Source organism: Eurosta solidaginis, chromosome 2, assembly GCF_040869045.1.
Source record: "Eurosta solidaginis isolate ZX-2024a chromosome 2, ASM4086904v1, whole genome shotgun sequence".
Taxonomy (NCBI): Eukaryota; Metazoa; Arthropoda; class Insecta; order Diptera; family Tephritidae; genus Eurosta; species Eurosta solidaginis.
This window is the reverse complement of record NC_090320.1, coordinates 167,718,040-167,731,181: the sequence shown is the minus strand read 5'-3', so window position 1 is coordinate 167,731,181 and position 13,142 is coordinate 167,718,040. Positions and strand designations below refer to the sequence as shown.

Here is a 13,142-nt window from a genome sequence, read left to right as displayed (position 1 = left end):
AGCACTCATCAACAAGCTTTCATTTTTTATCCATATTCTATAAACACATTCTAGTGATACCCGGGTCCACGTTTCGACCTATATCTCGAGACCCTAGTCACCCAGTGGTACGAAAAATACCCCGTATCAAAGTACTCATAAATAGCTTCCATTTGATACCCATATAGTACAAACAAATCCCAGGATAACCCAGGTCCAGGTTTTGATCTCAAGACCCTAGCCAGAACGGTATAAAAAGTATACAATGTCCGTCTCCTGGTTCTAAGCTAGCTCTCCACCAATTTTCAGCCAAATCGGTTCATCCGTTCTTGAGTTATAAATAGTGTAACTAACACCATTTTCTTTTATATACATATATGTATAGATAGCAGACCCCGCAGACGTTTATCTTCCCTAAACTTGTTCTATCTGCATATCTCTTAAGAAGTTTTTAACTCTTACCTCACCACACCCAGTTCTAGTTCCAGTTCCAATCCAACTCCCAGTCGGTCCCTGGTCCATTTCCTGGAAAAAAAGTTGCGTAAATGCTAATCTAGGCAAAGGTCTACCAATATACCAAATTTTAGGCAAATCAAACGTTTAATAGAATTTGTTTGAATAGATCGGTCCCTGGTCCACTTCCAAAACAAAAAATCGTAATTCCTAATCTACCAAATTTCAAGCAAATCGAACTATGAACAGAACTTTTTCGAATATATCGGTCCCTGGCCCGAAGTGTCGTGAATACGAATCTAGGCAAAAGGCTACCTATATACAAAATTTCAGGCAAATCGAACGAATCCCCGCTCCACTTTCCGGAAAAAAGTTTGGTTAATACTAATCTAGGCAAAGGTCTACATACATATATACTAAACTTCAGGCAAATCTAACCGTGAATAGCAATCGTTCGAATGGATCGGTCTCTGGTCCACTTCTTGGAAAGAATTTTTCTCTCCGTTAGAAGAATTTTTCATCTTCGTACTTCAAGGAATATTCTAAAAAAAGATATAAATCGGTCCAATCGTTTCGAGTTTTGCGCTTAGCAGCGACTCATTTTTATATTATAGACTAACAGACCCGGCAGATTTTGTTCTACCCTAACTGTGATCTATCTGCATAACTTTTAGGAGGTTTTCATTCTTACTCTCCTTCCCATATCTCTCCATTTTCTCTATCCTTTTATCACTCCTCTCTCTGCCTTTCTCTCTTTCTGGGCCTCTTTCTCCCCATCCGCTTTTCCCAACCTTCTTTTCTTTCTACCTCCTTCTCCTTACTCCTCCGCTCCATCTATCTCTAATTGTATATCTTCATCTAACTCGATCTGTTTCTCAGTTTCTTTTCTTTCTTTCCTTTCCTTTCTTTTACTTTCCTCTTCTTTACTTCCTCTTCTTTTCTTTCCTTTCAGAAAAGCTCACTGAACACCTTTGCAACTATTTTGATAAATGTACGCGATAATTTAAACTTTATTTACGAAAAATAGTGATCACATGTAATCATTTCGATCGGAATATCTATTTCTGTTTAAAAATAACACTTTTGTTATGATAAAATTTATTCGCTATTAGCACAGCTTACACAAATTACCAACAAATTTAAATAAGAAAATTCATGGAAAAACAGATTTAGGGCTGCCATGAAAAGATATAAAAAATTAATACTCAGTCATTTTGTCTTTACGATCAGCATACAAATTAGCATAAAAAATATATTAGAGAATTAACGGCCCGATTCTGTGCACTTGACAAATTGTCAATAAGTTGACAAGTAATCAAGATTTTTATCAAGTTGACAAATATTTCTATTCTGTGCATAACTTGACAATTCTAAAAAGCTCTACGACCTGTGCTTTTCACCATACTGTGGTGACCTGAATAAAGTAAACCGAAATCAGCTGTTTAGTGCAACAATCGCGAAATGGAACAAACGTAAGAATTAAATATTGTTCATTATTTTTTGTAACAAATATTTTAAAAATATTAATTTTTTCAAGGAAATCAAAAGTGGAACGTGCTACGCATGAGCAATTGGAGCGATATGTCTCATTTTATGCTGCTAACCACGAAATGGGAATAGGAAAAAATAATCCGCGGGGTTTTTTCAGGATGATTTCGGCATGGCTTTGGAGACTCCCTCGGGGTCATTCCTGAAGGGTTTTTGGGGACTCCATCGGGTCCTCCCGGGGTCATTTGGGGGACATTCCGGGATGGTTTTGGGGACTCGCTCGGGGTAATTTGAGGGACATTCCGGGATGGTTTTGAGGACTCCCTTGGGATAATTTGGGGTACATTCTGGGATGGTTTTGGGGACTCCATCGGGTCACCCGGCGTCATTTAGTGGTCGTTCCGGGATTTTTTGAGGGTTCCCTCGGGATAATTTGGGCGACATTCCGGGATGGTTTTGGGGACTCCCTCGGGGTCATTTGGGGGACAATCTGGGATGGTTTTGGGGACTCCATCGGGGTCATTCCGGGATGTCTTTGGGGACTCATTCGGGTCCTCCCGGGATCATTTGAGGGACATTCTGGGATGGTTTCGTGGACTCCCACGGGGTCATTTGGGCGTAATTCCAGGATCTTTTTGGGGACTCACTCGTGTCCTCCCGGGGTCATTTGAGGGACATTCTGGGATGGTTTTGAGGACTCCACCGGGTCCTCCCGGGGTCATTCTGGGATGTTTTGAGGACTCCCTCGGTGAAATTTGGGGGACATTCCGGGATGGTTTTGGGGACTCCCTCGGGGTCATTTGGGAGTCATTCCGGGATGTCTTTGGGGACTCCCTCGGGTCCTCCCGGGGTCATTTGGGGGACATTCTGGGATGATTTTGGGGACTCCCTCGGGGTCATTTGGGGGTAATTCCGGGATCTTTTTGGGGACCCTCTCGGGGTCATTTGGGGGACATTCTGAGATGGTTTTGGGGACTCCATCGGGTCCCCCCGTGGTCATTTTGGGGACATTCTGGGATGGTTTTCGGGACTCCCTGCGAGGGAGATCTCATCGGCAGCGTCTGTACACCTCTAGGTGCGGCTGCAAGCGGGCGTCTGTCTTGGAGCAAGCGGCTCGCTATATAAACGTGCCAAGTAATATTTTCACCCCCGCTGAGCGGGTTGTGCGCTGGGCTTGGGACCCGCCACGTAAAACCATACTCCAATGAAATATAACAACAAGCCTCGGATAAATACACTCTCTATTGATGACGACCATGGCAAACGTTTGAAGGACAATGAACTGAGGGCATGCACCTGGAACGTCCGCTCCCTGAATGGGATTGGTGCAGATGCCCGGCTGGTTGATGTCCTCGTCAAAGCAAAATCTGACATCACCGCCATCCAAGAAATGCGTTGGACGAAGCAAGGAAGAAAGAAGATCAAAAATTGTGACATATATTGGAGTGGCCATACGAATAAGCGCAGTTTCGGCGTCGGATTCGTGGTGGGAGAGAGACTTTGTCGCCAAGTGCTGGCGTTACGCCTGTGTACGAACGTCTCGCCGCTATCCGAATAAAAGCAAAATTTTTTAATATATCATTCATCTGCGCCCATGCGCCGACAGAGGAGAAAGACGATGAGGTGAAAGACACTTTTTATGAACAATTAGAACGCACATACGAGCGCTGCCACCGTCATGATATAAAAGTCGTGCTTGGCGACTTTAACGCCAGGGTGGGCAAAGAAGGTGTTTTTGGCCCTACAGTCGGAAAGTTCAGCCTACACAATGAAACTTCTCCTAACGGGCTGAGGCTGATTGACTTTGCCGGTGCTCGAAACATGGTCATATCCAGCACGAGGTTCATGCATAAAAAGATACATCAAGCTACATGGCTGTCTCCTGATCGAAATACTCACAATCAGATCGATCACGTTGTGATAGACGGACGGCATGCCTCCAGTGTTTTAGATATGCGCACGATCCGAGGACCTAACATCGACTCGGACCATTATCTCATCGCAGCCAAAATATGCACCCGCCTCAACGCGGCTAAAACCAAGGAACAAAAAACACAAGGAAAGCTAGACGTCGAAAAGCTTCAATCACAACAGACTGCCAATGATTTCGCAACTCGACTCTCACACCTGCTCTCTGAGAGCACAACTCATCCTGAAGGAATACAGGAGCAGTGGGACCATATCTCCAAAGCACTTCGTACTGCCGCCGAGGAAAAAATTGGTTACCGGCGGCCCCGGAAAAACAACTGGTTCGATGAAGAATGCCGCGTTGCAACCGAAAGAAAAGACGCTGCCTACAGGGCTACGTTAAAAGCGAGCGCGACAAGAGGAGTGTGTGAACGATATCATGAGTTGAAAAGGGAAGCGAGACGCCTTTTCAGGAAGAAAAAGCAGAAGCAGAAAGGCGTGAGTGCGAGGAGCTTGAGCTGCTAGCCACCAGGAATAACGCCCGAAAATTCTACCAAAAAATACGGCGACAGACGGAAGGTTTTAAGACCGGGGCAAACTCCTGTAGGAATGAAAACGGGGACCTTGTAACTGATGTCCAGAGAGTGCTTAGATTATGGAGGGAATACTTCTCTGCTCTTCTAAATGGAGGCAGCAATTCACCGTGCAGAGATGAAGAACCCGATCCCGCAATCGATGATGATGGAATATATGTCCCCTCGCCCGATTATGACGAAGTTAGAATAGCAATAACCAGATTGAAAAACAACAAGGCCGTGGGCGCTGATGGATTGCCTGCGGAGCTATTCAAGTTCGGCGGCGAGGAGTTGGTAAGGCGCATGCAGCAGCTTCTTAGCAAAATATGGGCGGACGAAAGCATGCCCTACGGTTGGAATCTAAGTGTCCTTTGCCCAGTCCACAAGAAGGGGGATACTGCAAAATGCACCAACTATCGTGGAATCAGCCTTCTTAATATCGCATATAAGGTACTTTCAAGTGTATTGTGCGAAAGATTGAAGCCCACCGTGAACCGGCTGATTGGACCTTATCAGTGCGGCTTCAGACCTGGTAAATCTACCATCGACCAGATTTTCACAATGCGCCAAATCTTGGAAAAAACCCGTGAAAAGAGAATCGACACACATCACCTCTTCGTCGACTTTAAAGCCACCTTCGACAGCACGAAAAGGAGCTGCCTATATGCCGCTATGTCTGAATTTGGTTTCCCCGCAAAACTTATACGGCTGTGCAAAATGACGTTGAGCAACACCATCAGCTCAGTCAGAATTGTGAAGGACCTCTCCGAGCCGTTCGAAACTGAACAAGGTTTCAGACAGGGTGACCCCCTATCGTGCGATTTCTTTAATTTGATGCTGGAGAAAATTATACTAGCTGCAGAACTTAACCGCACTGGAACAATATACTATAAAAGCGTGCAATTACTGGCATATGCTGATGACATTGATATCATCGGCCTAAACACCCGCGCTGTTAGTTCTGCTTACTCCAAACTGGAAAAAGAAGCGGTAAAGATGGGTTTGATGGTGAATGAGGACAAAACGAAGTACCTGCTGTCATCGAGCAAAGAGTCAGCGCATAAGCGCCTTGGCAACCACGCTACAGCCACGTTGGCAGCCATAATTTCGAAATAGTAAAAGACTTCGTTTATTTGGGAACCAGCATTAACACTAGCAACAACATCAGCACTGAAATCCAGCGAAGAATCAATCTTGCCAATAAATGCTACTTTGGACTAGGTAGGCAATTGAAAAGTAAAGTCCTCTCTCGGCGAACGAAAATCATACTCTACAAGTCACTTATCGTACCCGTCCTGCTATATGGGGCAGAAGCATGGACCATGACAACAGCTGATGAAGCGGCTTTGGGAGTGTTCGAGAGAAAAGTTCTTCGAAAGATTTGTGGACCTCTACGCGTTGGCGATGGCGAGTACCGAAGAAGCTTTAATGATGAGCTGTACGAGCTATACGCAGACATCAACATAGTTCAGCGAATTAAAACGCAGCGGCTGCGCTGGCTAGGCCATGTTATGCGAATGAAAGATGATGCTCCGGCCAAGAAAGTGTTTCTATCGGAACCCGCCTATGGAAGCAGAGGTAGAGGGCGGCCCCCACTCCGTTGGAAGGACCAGGTGGAAAACGATTTAAACTCCCTTGGTGTGACCAATTGGCACCGGTTGGCGGAGCGAAGGAGCGACTGGCGCGCCTTGTTGGACGGCCATAACCATTTAGACGGTTAAGCGCCAATTAAGTAAGTAAGTAAGTACACTTAAGGCCAGTGTAATCAATAAATTCAGAGAAAAAGTACTACACGATTTTGTAGCAGGAAATACAATTGATTTTTTTGGTCGGTTTGGGATATCATCTCAATCTCTGGAGGTAGATCCACTATACTGTGGGATACAGAAACCTATAAAAAAGCTAAGGATACTGTTATAAATATAAAAGTAGTTAACGACACAGCAGAACGGGGAGTAAAACTTATGGAAGAATATAATAGAATACTTACAAATGACGAACAAGAAAAACAATATTTATTACAAGTTGTAACTGCTTCCAAAAACCCATTGAATCACATAATAAATCATCATTAATTAGGTCCTAGCAAATAATATCATATTATATATGTACGTGTCAGCTAAAGTTTCACAAGATATTTGTATATGTTTTAAAAATGTATTTTCAAAAAAGTTTATAATAAAAAAAATGTGAAACTAACTCCATTACGTATACTCATTATATACATATTCTTGAAGTAATGACACCGTGTTTAAGGCATAATTTATTTTATAACTTTATTATTATTTGACCAATTTTTGTTGTTTTAGATTTATTTGAAAGTGAAATATCTCCAGAACTTACTAATAATACGATAAATTACGTTTCGCCCATAACAAATGAAGTAGGGTTGACCAAATTTAAGAAATTGTAAAAATTCGTAATTTTCAGGATTTCAAGCTCTTTTCGCCACCTCTAACCCTTTTTCGATTGACCTAAAACTTTGTATATTCTAGTTTTTAGGCTATTCGCATATTTCTAGGGGGTGAGATCGAGAATCGGAACACTTTGGAAAATATGGGCCACCCTAATATACGTACATACAAATATCGATCCATAACCGCACAAAGGGCTTAACCGACATAAACAAAATCGTTCAGTAGACGCTGTTTTTGTATTAATCTTGCGATTAATTTACATAGATAGTAACGTGTTTGACATTCCCAAGTGCTCATGGTTTATTAACAAAGTAATTGACAATAAACAAAAATCCAGCATTATCAGTGCTTTGCACCAGATGGCGCAACACTGAATAAATATAGTTGGTAAAAAGGAATAGAAGTAGCAAATTTGCCAGTCAAACAAACCACCGCTGTATAGCTAAATGGTTAGCGCAGCATGCCTAAAGCGTACTGATGATGAAGGCTTAGCACCCTTCGAAATGGATCTATCTGCGCAGCTATGGCAAGTTGTCTGAAAAATTTTCTACTTACTATTCCAAAAACAAAATTCAATTTTTAAAATTTAGAAAAATTAAAAAATAACAATAATTATCATTAGAAAAAAATTATTGTTCTGGCCTTGAGCTCGATTCGAACCTTGAATGATTTATCAATAGGCCGATAAAAACAAAAACAATTGTAAACTAAGTAATTTTAAATAAAAACTATATAACTAAGGTACAATCTATTCATTGCTCATTGTCGTCTTCTACATCAGTATCTGGTAATGTATCTGTGATAAAAGAGATATGTTTTAAGTTGAGGTACTCTCTGTGGAAAATTTCGGGAATTATATTTTTACCACAAATTCTCTGTAAGCTCTTGTATAAAATGGTGGGTCCTTTATTAAACAATGATATGCCTTTTTTTCGTAGATTAGTATCTAAGCAATACCCAACTTTCCTACTTTTGTATTGAAATGACAAAACTTTCGCGGAAACAAGGCTTAAACAGTTCTTAAAGTCCTAGGTTGAACTGGCCGGTCCATGGGAACCTCACATAGACTGAATAAGTTCGTAGCGTTACAGAAGTTTGTTTTAACGACCAAACTGAAAAACCCTATCAAAACCCAGGACCTACGTTATAAAATAACTCCGTCCTCTTGGCAAATACTAGAAGCTTCCTAGGACTTAAGCCACTTGCTGCTTCCAGATCTGACAGATGTATCACTCCTAATAGCTGGAGTCATAGCCTGGCAAGCGCAAGGCACGAGCACAGAACGTGCTCGATCGTTTCCTCCGTCCTGACTACAGTCAGACTCTGACTTCTGACTTTTCACCTCGTATAATAGCTGTCATACCAAATTTCTCGAAAAAAAAAGAATTCAGCCCTTCAAATAAGGGAAAAGAGCGGACCACGACCACATTTTTACTTTTTCAATTTGCTGAACCCGTTAACAAAAAATAAAATAAAATTTCGACATGTAGAATTTCGAACTTCGAAAGCCGATATCTATTTTTTGGAGGCTAACTTCGAAAACGGAGATAGTTCTTTGTTTACTTACGCCTCAATCTCTACAAAAAAGTGGGTTTTGTCCAATACCCAGAAAAAAAGTTGATTTTGTCGCATAGTGTTATTATTATAAATACGAAACAACAGGTTTGACTCACTTATTTACTTTGACTTCCCCTATTCATGATATTTGGCATATCTTTATTAACTTTTCAATGCAAACCCTAATAATAATTTTTCCTTCAAAAATATCATGAGTTTCAGATAATAAGAATCAGGTAAAATAACAGTTGCAATAAATATTGAAAGTGCTATAACTTCTTTGTTTATAATTTCAGTAATATGGTTTAAAAGCAACATTTTCTTCAATTTCTATTGGTAAGGAAAAAAGGATACTTCAGGGGGCGGTACAACTTTGTTAGCTGACCTAATCATATGAAAATGACTTAATAGCTTAAAAGGACATTAAACGGAAATGTGAAGATTCTCAAGGCCAAAATAATGACATTCATTTTAAAAAATCGGACGTCAAATAACCAAGTTACAACGAAAAAACTTTTTCGGCTGTATTTCGAAGGATCAAAAAAAATTAAAAAAAATTTGTCCGCAACCCTCTTAACATAATCTTTAAATTTAGGGGCCGACATTAGCAACTTTTTTTTTGTATGGGGACCAACCCTGTCTAGTTTACAATCTCTGTAAAAATGCAATGAGAAAGAGAGGGCGATAAGTCCCACGTACACCCCAGCATTCTTTTGCATGCATAAAGTGCCGTTGAAGCGTTCTTCACCCTCTCCTCCACGTTGAGCTTCCATGACAGCTTACTGTCTAGATATTTTGTGCAAGGTTTCTCCTGTAGTGTCACCCCTCCTAACTTAGGCCTGATCCAATTTGGGACCTTGTACCTTTTTGTAAACAAGACCATATCCGTCTTATCCGCGTTGACTTTCAACCCGACATTTGATGCCCAGGTATGAATATCCCGAATCCCCCGATCCATCAAAGAGCTAATCGTTAGAAGGCACTTGCCACTTATGACAATTGCAACGTCATCTGCGTAAGCCGTAAGTTTTACGGGTCCCTCATCGAATCGCCTGAGCAGTTGCTTGATGACCAGCGTCCACAGCAGAGGTGATACTCACCTCATTGCTCCACCATGGCGACTTTGCTTTTCCTCTGAATCTTCGAAGAGGTCAAGCTTTGTTATACGCAGTCATAAGCGTCCTTGTTAGGAATTCATTACACTGCTCCAGTTCCTTCACATTGGCAACATCTTTGGGTTGTCCCAGTTTTGTTTCTACCTGTTTCTGGAATTTAGTCCAGTTCGTTGACCTAGGGTTTCTAAAGGTTCCCCCCTTCTCTACCCTCTTTAGGGGGATGCTGAAGCTGATATACGCATGGTCGGATAAGGATGTTCTATCAAGAACCATCCAATCATACCTTGATATATCACGTTCGGAGCTCAGTGTAATATCCAAACCATTGCTGGATGTTGGACCAATGTATGTTGGCTATATGCAAATTGGTTTGCAGGATGTAACAAAATAGAGATTCGCCTTTCTCGTTCGTATCTGCTCCTCCCCATGCATTGTAGTGCGCATTTGCATCATCGCCTATGACCAACCGCCGCGGTCCAGTATTATATCATCCCATCAATACTTCCCGAGGTGGCCCGGTATCGGTAAGGCTCCGTTCGAATACAGCCGAATTTATCCCCTGGCTGCAAATCTTCCAATAAGCACGGTCCGCATAACACCCTGGATTAGGGGTTGGCAGTTCTTGGTCGCCGACATCCCGCCGCCCTCCTATGAGGCGAAACGGCGTAGGTGCCAGTCCTAAACAGCTCCGCCTCATAGTCGGGCGCTATGGAGATCGGATAAGCCCTCACACCAACGACAAGTACCCTAGTGAGGGTAACCTACACAATGCGAGCACAAAAAAATATAAACAAAGTGTTTTGTGCGCTTGAGCCAAATTGCCTTATCTATAACTTCGTATCGGTATATCGTAGGACTTTGATTTTTTTGGAGCTCGTGCATATGGTAATGGCTTTTCGGTTTCCATTAAAAACAAAAAATCAAAAATAATGTCAGTTAAGCCCTTTGTGCGGTTATGGCTCGATATAGGTACCAAAAAATAGAACTTTTGTTTATAATTTGTAACGAAAAGGTAGTTTTCAATAGATGTATGCATCTTAACCATTTGTTGCATTAACTTGGCAACACGCATAAATATGTACATACATATGTCAAGCTGATACGAAATGAAAATACATGCATACATCCACACATACCTATAAACCTACGCCCGAAGTTAAATAACGCAGCGAATGCTATGTATGTCGCATCATGCCTCACTCAAAAGTAATTTGCGCGCACAGTTGACACCGAACAACCCCACACACTACATTTTTTGGTAAAAATGTTACTTTTGTTCAAACAATTTTGGTGATACAAGAAAGGAATCAAGTATTTAACGCAAAACGAAGGTAAATATTTCAGAGTTTTATGGCAAAGAGAAAGGTTTCCAATCGATCCACCCGTTTTGAATTTATAGCTGTGTAAACAAAAATTTTATGATTCTTTACTACAAAAATGGAGTTTTTAGACTTTCTAGGCAATTTCTAAAAATTTTCTCCCCATACCTCAAGCAATATTCTGAAAAAAAAAATTTAGCGAAATCGGTCCAACCGTTCTCGAGATTTGCACATTTTACTGGGGGTGTTAGGACTTAACGTTATATAGCTCCTTACCAATTTTCATTATCCTACCATTACTACATCCAGAGGTATTCCGTATGATATATTCCATTTGTATGGGAGGTGCCACACCCCCATTTTCCCAATTCCACATTTTCAGAGTTATGCAGTACCAAAGATTCCATTTGTATGGGAGGCGCTACGCCCCTTTTATATATCGAAATTATTTTAAGCCTAAAACCTTCGTGTTGATCGAAGGAACCTATAGCCAAACTTTGGTAATGATTGAAGTGTGGGGAATACGTTTCCATAGCGAACACACACATAGAATTTGATTTTTATATATATACATGTAGATAGACTAAAGCTAACACATTTTTTTAACGGCGGCAGATTACTAAACGTCCAAAAGGAATAAGAGCCAAACTCAACAATGCAGTCAAACTTTAGGTGTTAAAATAACCTAAGTTTGTACGGCAGCCATAGTTCTGAAAAATCCCATTTGTAGGGAAGGTGATACGCCTTTTTCCCCAATTTGACATTTTACTGGACGTGTGAGGACTTAATTCGCAAACAACGGCCGGTCGGCCGGGCGTTCGCTCCCTACACAGAGTCAAGCTAAATAAACCCTTTTAAAAAATAACTAAATAGAACTAATTTAAATAAAACTAAGCAAAATTAACATTAATACATATAAAATAAAGTGGAATATACAAAATAACTTTTACTTTACTTTTATTTCATGAATCAGTTTTCTTCAAAGCTTTATTTTATTTTACACTACTTTGTTTTTATTTTATTTTAATTACTTTTTTTACTTGATATCTCTATTTTATGACTAAGTTTTATTCAATTTCGGGCCGGATAATTATAAAAGTTTTACATTCTATTTTTATTATTTATTCTTTCTACTGGCGTTACTTCACAATTAAATATATGATACCATTTAGGTTTGTACATACATACCTAAGTATAGATCTGTATTAAAATTTGTTTTTTTCGGTTCTCTTCACATGTGATTTAGTGGAATTGCAATTACTGAATCAGATGTTGAATGACCACGTGCCTGCATATCTTTAAAGTCATCTTCTGAGTCAGAGTAGGAACCAACTGAACGGCTAACTCTAAAAAAAAAAAGAAAAAAGTATTAGAAATAAATAAAACGTCCTTGACTTCTTCAGAAGATTTTAATAATACCATTCAGACAAAAATTTGGGGGTCTAAGGCTTTTAGACAATATCCACTAAGGAAACTCGCGTTTATTTTAGCTCTAGACGTAACTTCGGAAAATAGAGTTTGGGGAGTTTTAAACTCTAATTACACTTTTTATCGGTTTTAAGTCCAATTGTTTCCTATTTCATATTATTCTTGTTTTCAGGGGAGATATAGGCCGAGCATCTTGGGTTTAAATTTTAATCGTTATGATTTCAAATAAGAGCTTTAAAATTCTCTTAATCTTAAATAAAAAGATGATAAAAAAATTTTAAGGACTACCTTTATATAAATGGACAAAAAAATGAAAGGCAATTTTTCCTTTAATACAGACATAGTCTTTAACAATAGCTCTTGAAAAAGAATTTTGGGATTTAAAACTATAAAGGTGGAGCGCAATCTTTCAATTTAAGGCAAACCATGTACTTGGGATTAACTAATTGATTATTTAAAATTTAAACACGCGCTCTACCTTTATAATTTTAGAATTTTTTTGATAAAATATTGCATTGTCACCGGGTTCTGACTTACGGCCCAACTTTCATGTCCCTAGCTCATCGGGAAGTTACTCGAAAATCGATCGCAAGATTCCCCCCGCTTTTAAAGGATTTGCAGTTATTGTCACCAGGCCTCTAACTAAGTGCCAAGTTTCAAGTCTCTAGGTAATCGGGAAGTTAGTTAAAAATTGATTGAAAGATTCCCAAATTAAAATTTGTTTTCTTACTATCTCGATCCGCGTGCCACCTAGCGAACTTTTTTGTTCAAATTTTGCATTCTCACCTGGTGCTGACTAACGGCCCAAGTTTCAAGTCTCTAACTCACGGGAAGTTACTCAAAAATCGATCGCAAGATTCCCCTCGTTTTTCAGGGATTTGTAGTTATCTCCATTAGCACGCC

General features: G+C 40.3%; 1 protein-coding gene across 4 annotated transcripts in view; it reads right to left on the bottom strand.

Moving 5' to 3' along the window:
• The window catches only part of Uvrag (UV-resistance associated gene), a 297,213-nt gene that overhangs the window by 52,432 nt on the left and 231,639 nt on the right, over nucleotides 1-13,142 (bottom strand). For 2 of the 4 annotated variants that reach the window (XR_010949689.1, XM_067766375.1), the window contains one exon: nucleotides 11,752-12,157. The exons of 1 other annotated variant lie outside the window; for it this stretch is intronic. Coding sequence is in view for 2 of the 3 variants with exons in the window: in XM_067766375.1 (XP_067622476.1) it covers nucleotides 12,043-12,157 (115 nt within the window). In the remaining variant the exon portion in view is untranslated. Of the gene's footprint in view, nucleotides 1-11,751; nucleotides 12,158-13,142 lie in introns of those variants that run through there. One more of the 4 variants, XM_067766376.1, reaches the window with a different exon arrangement.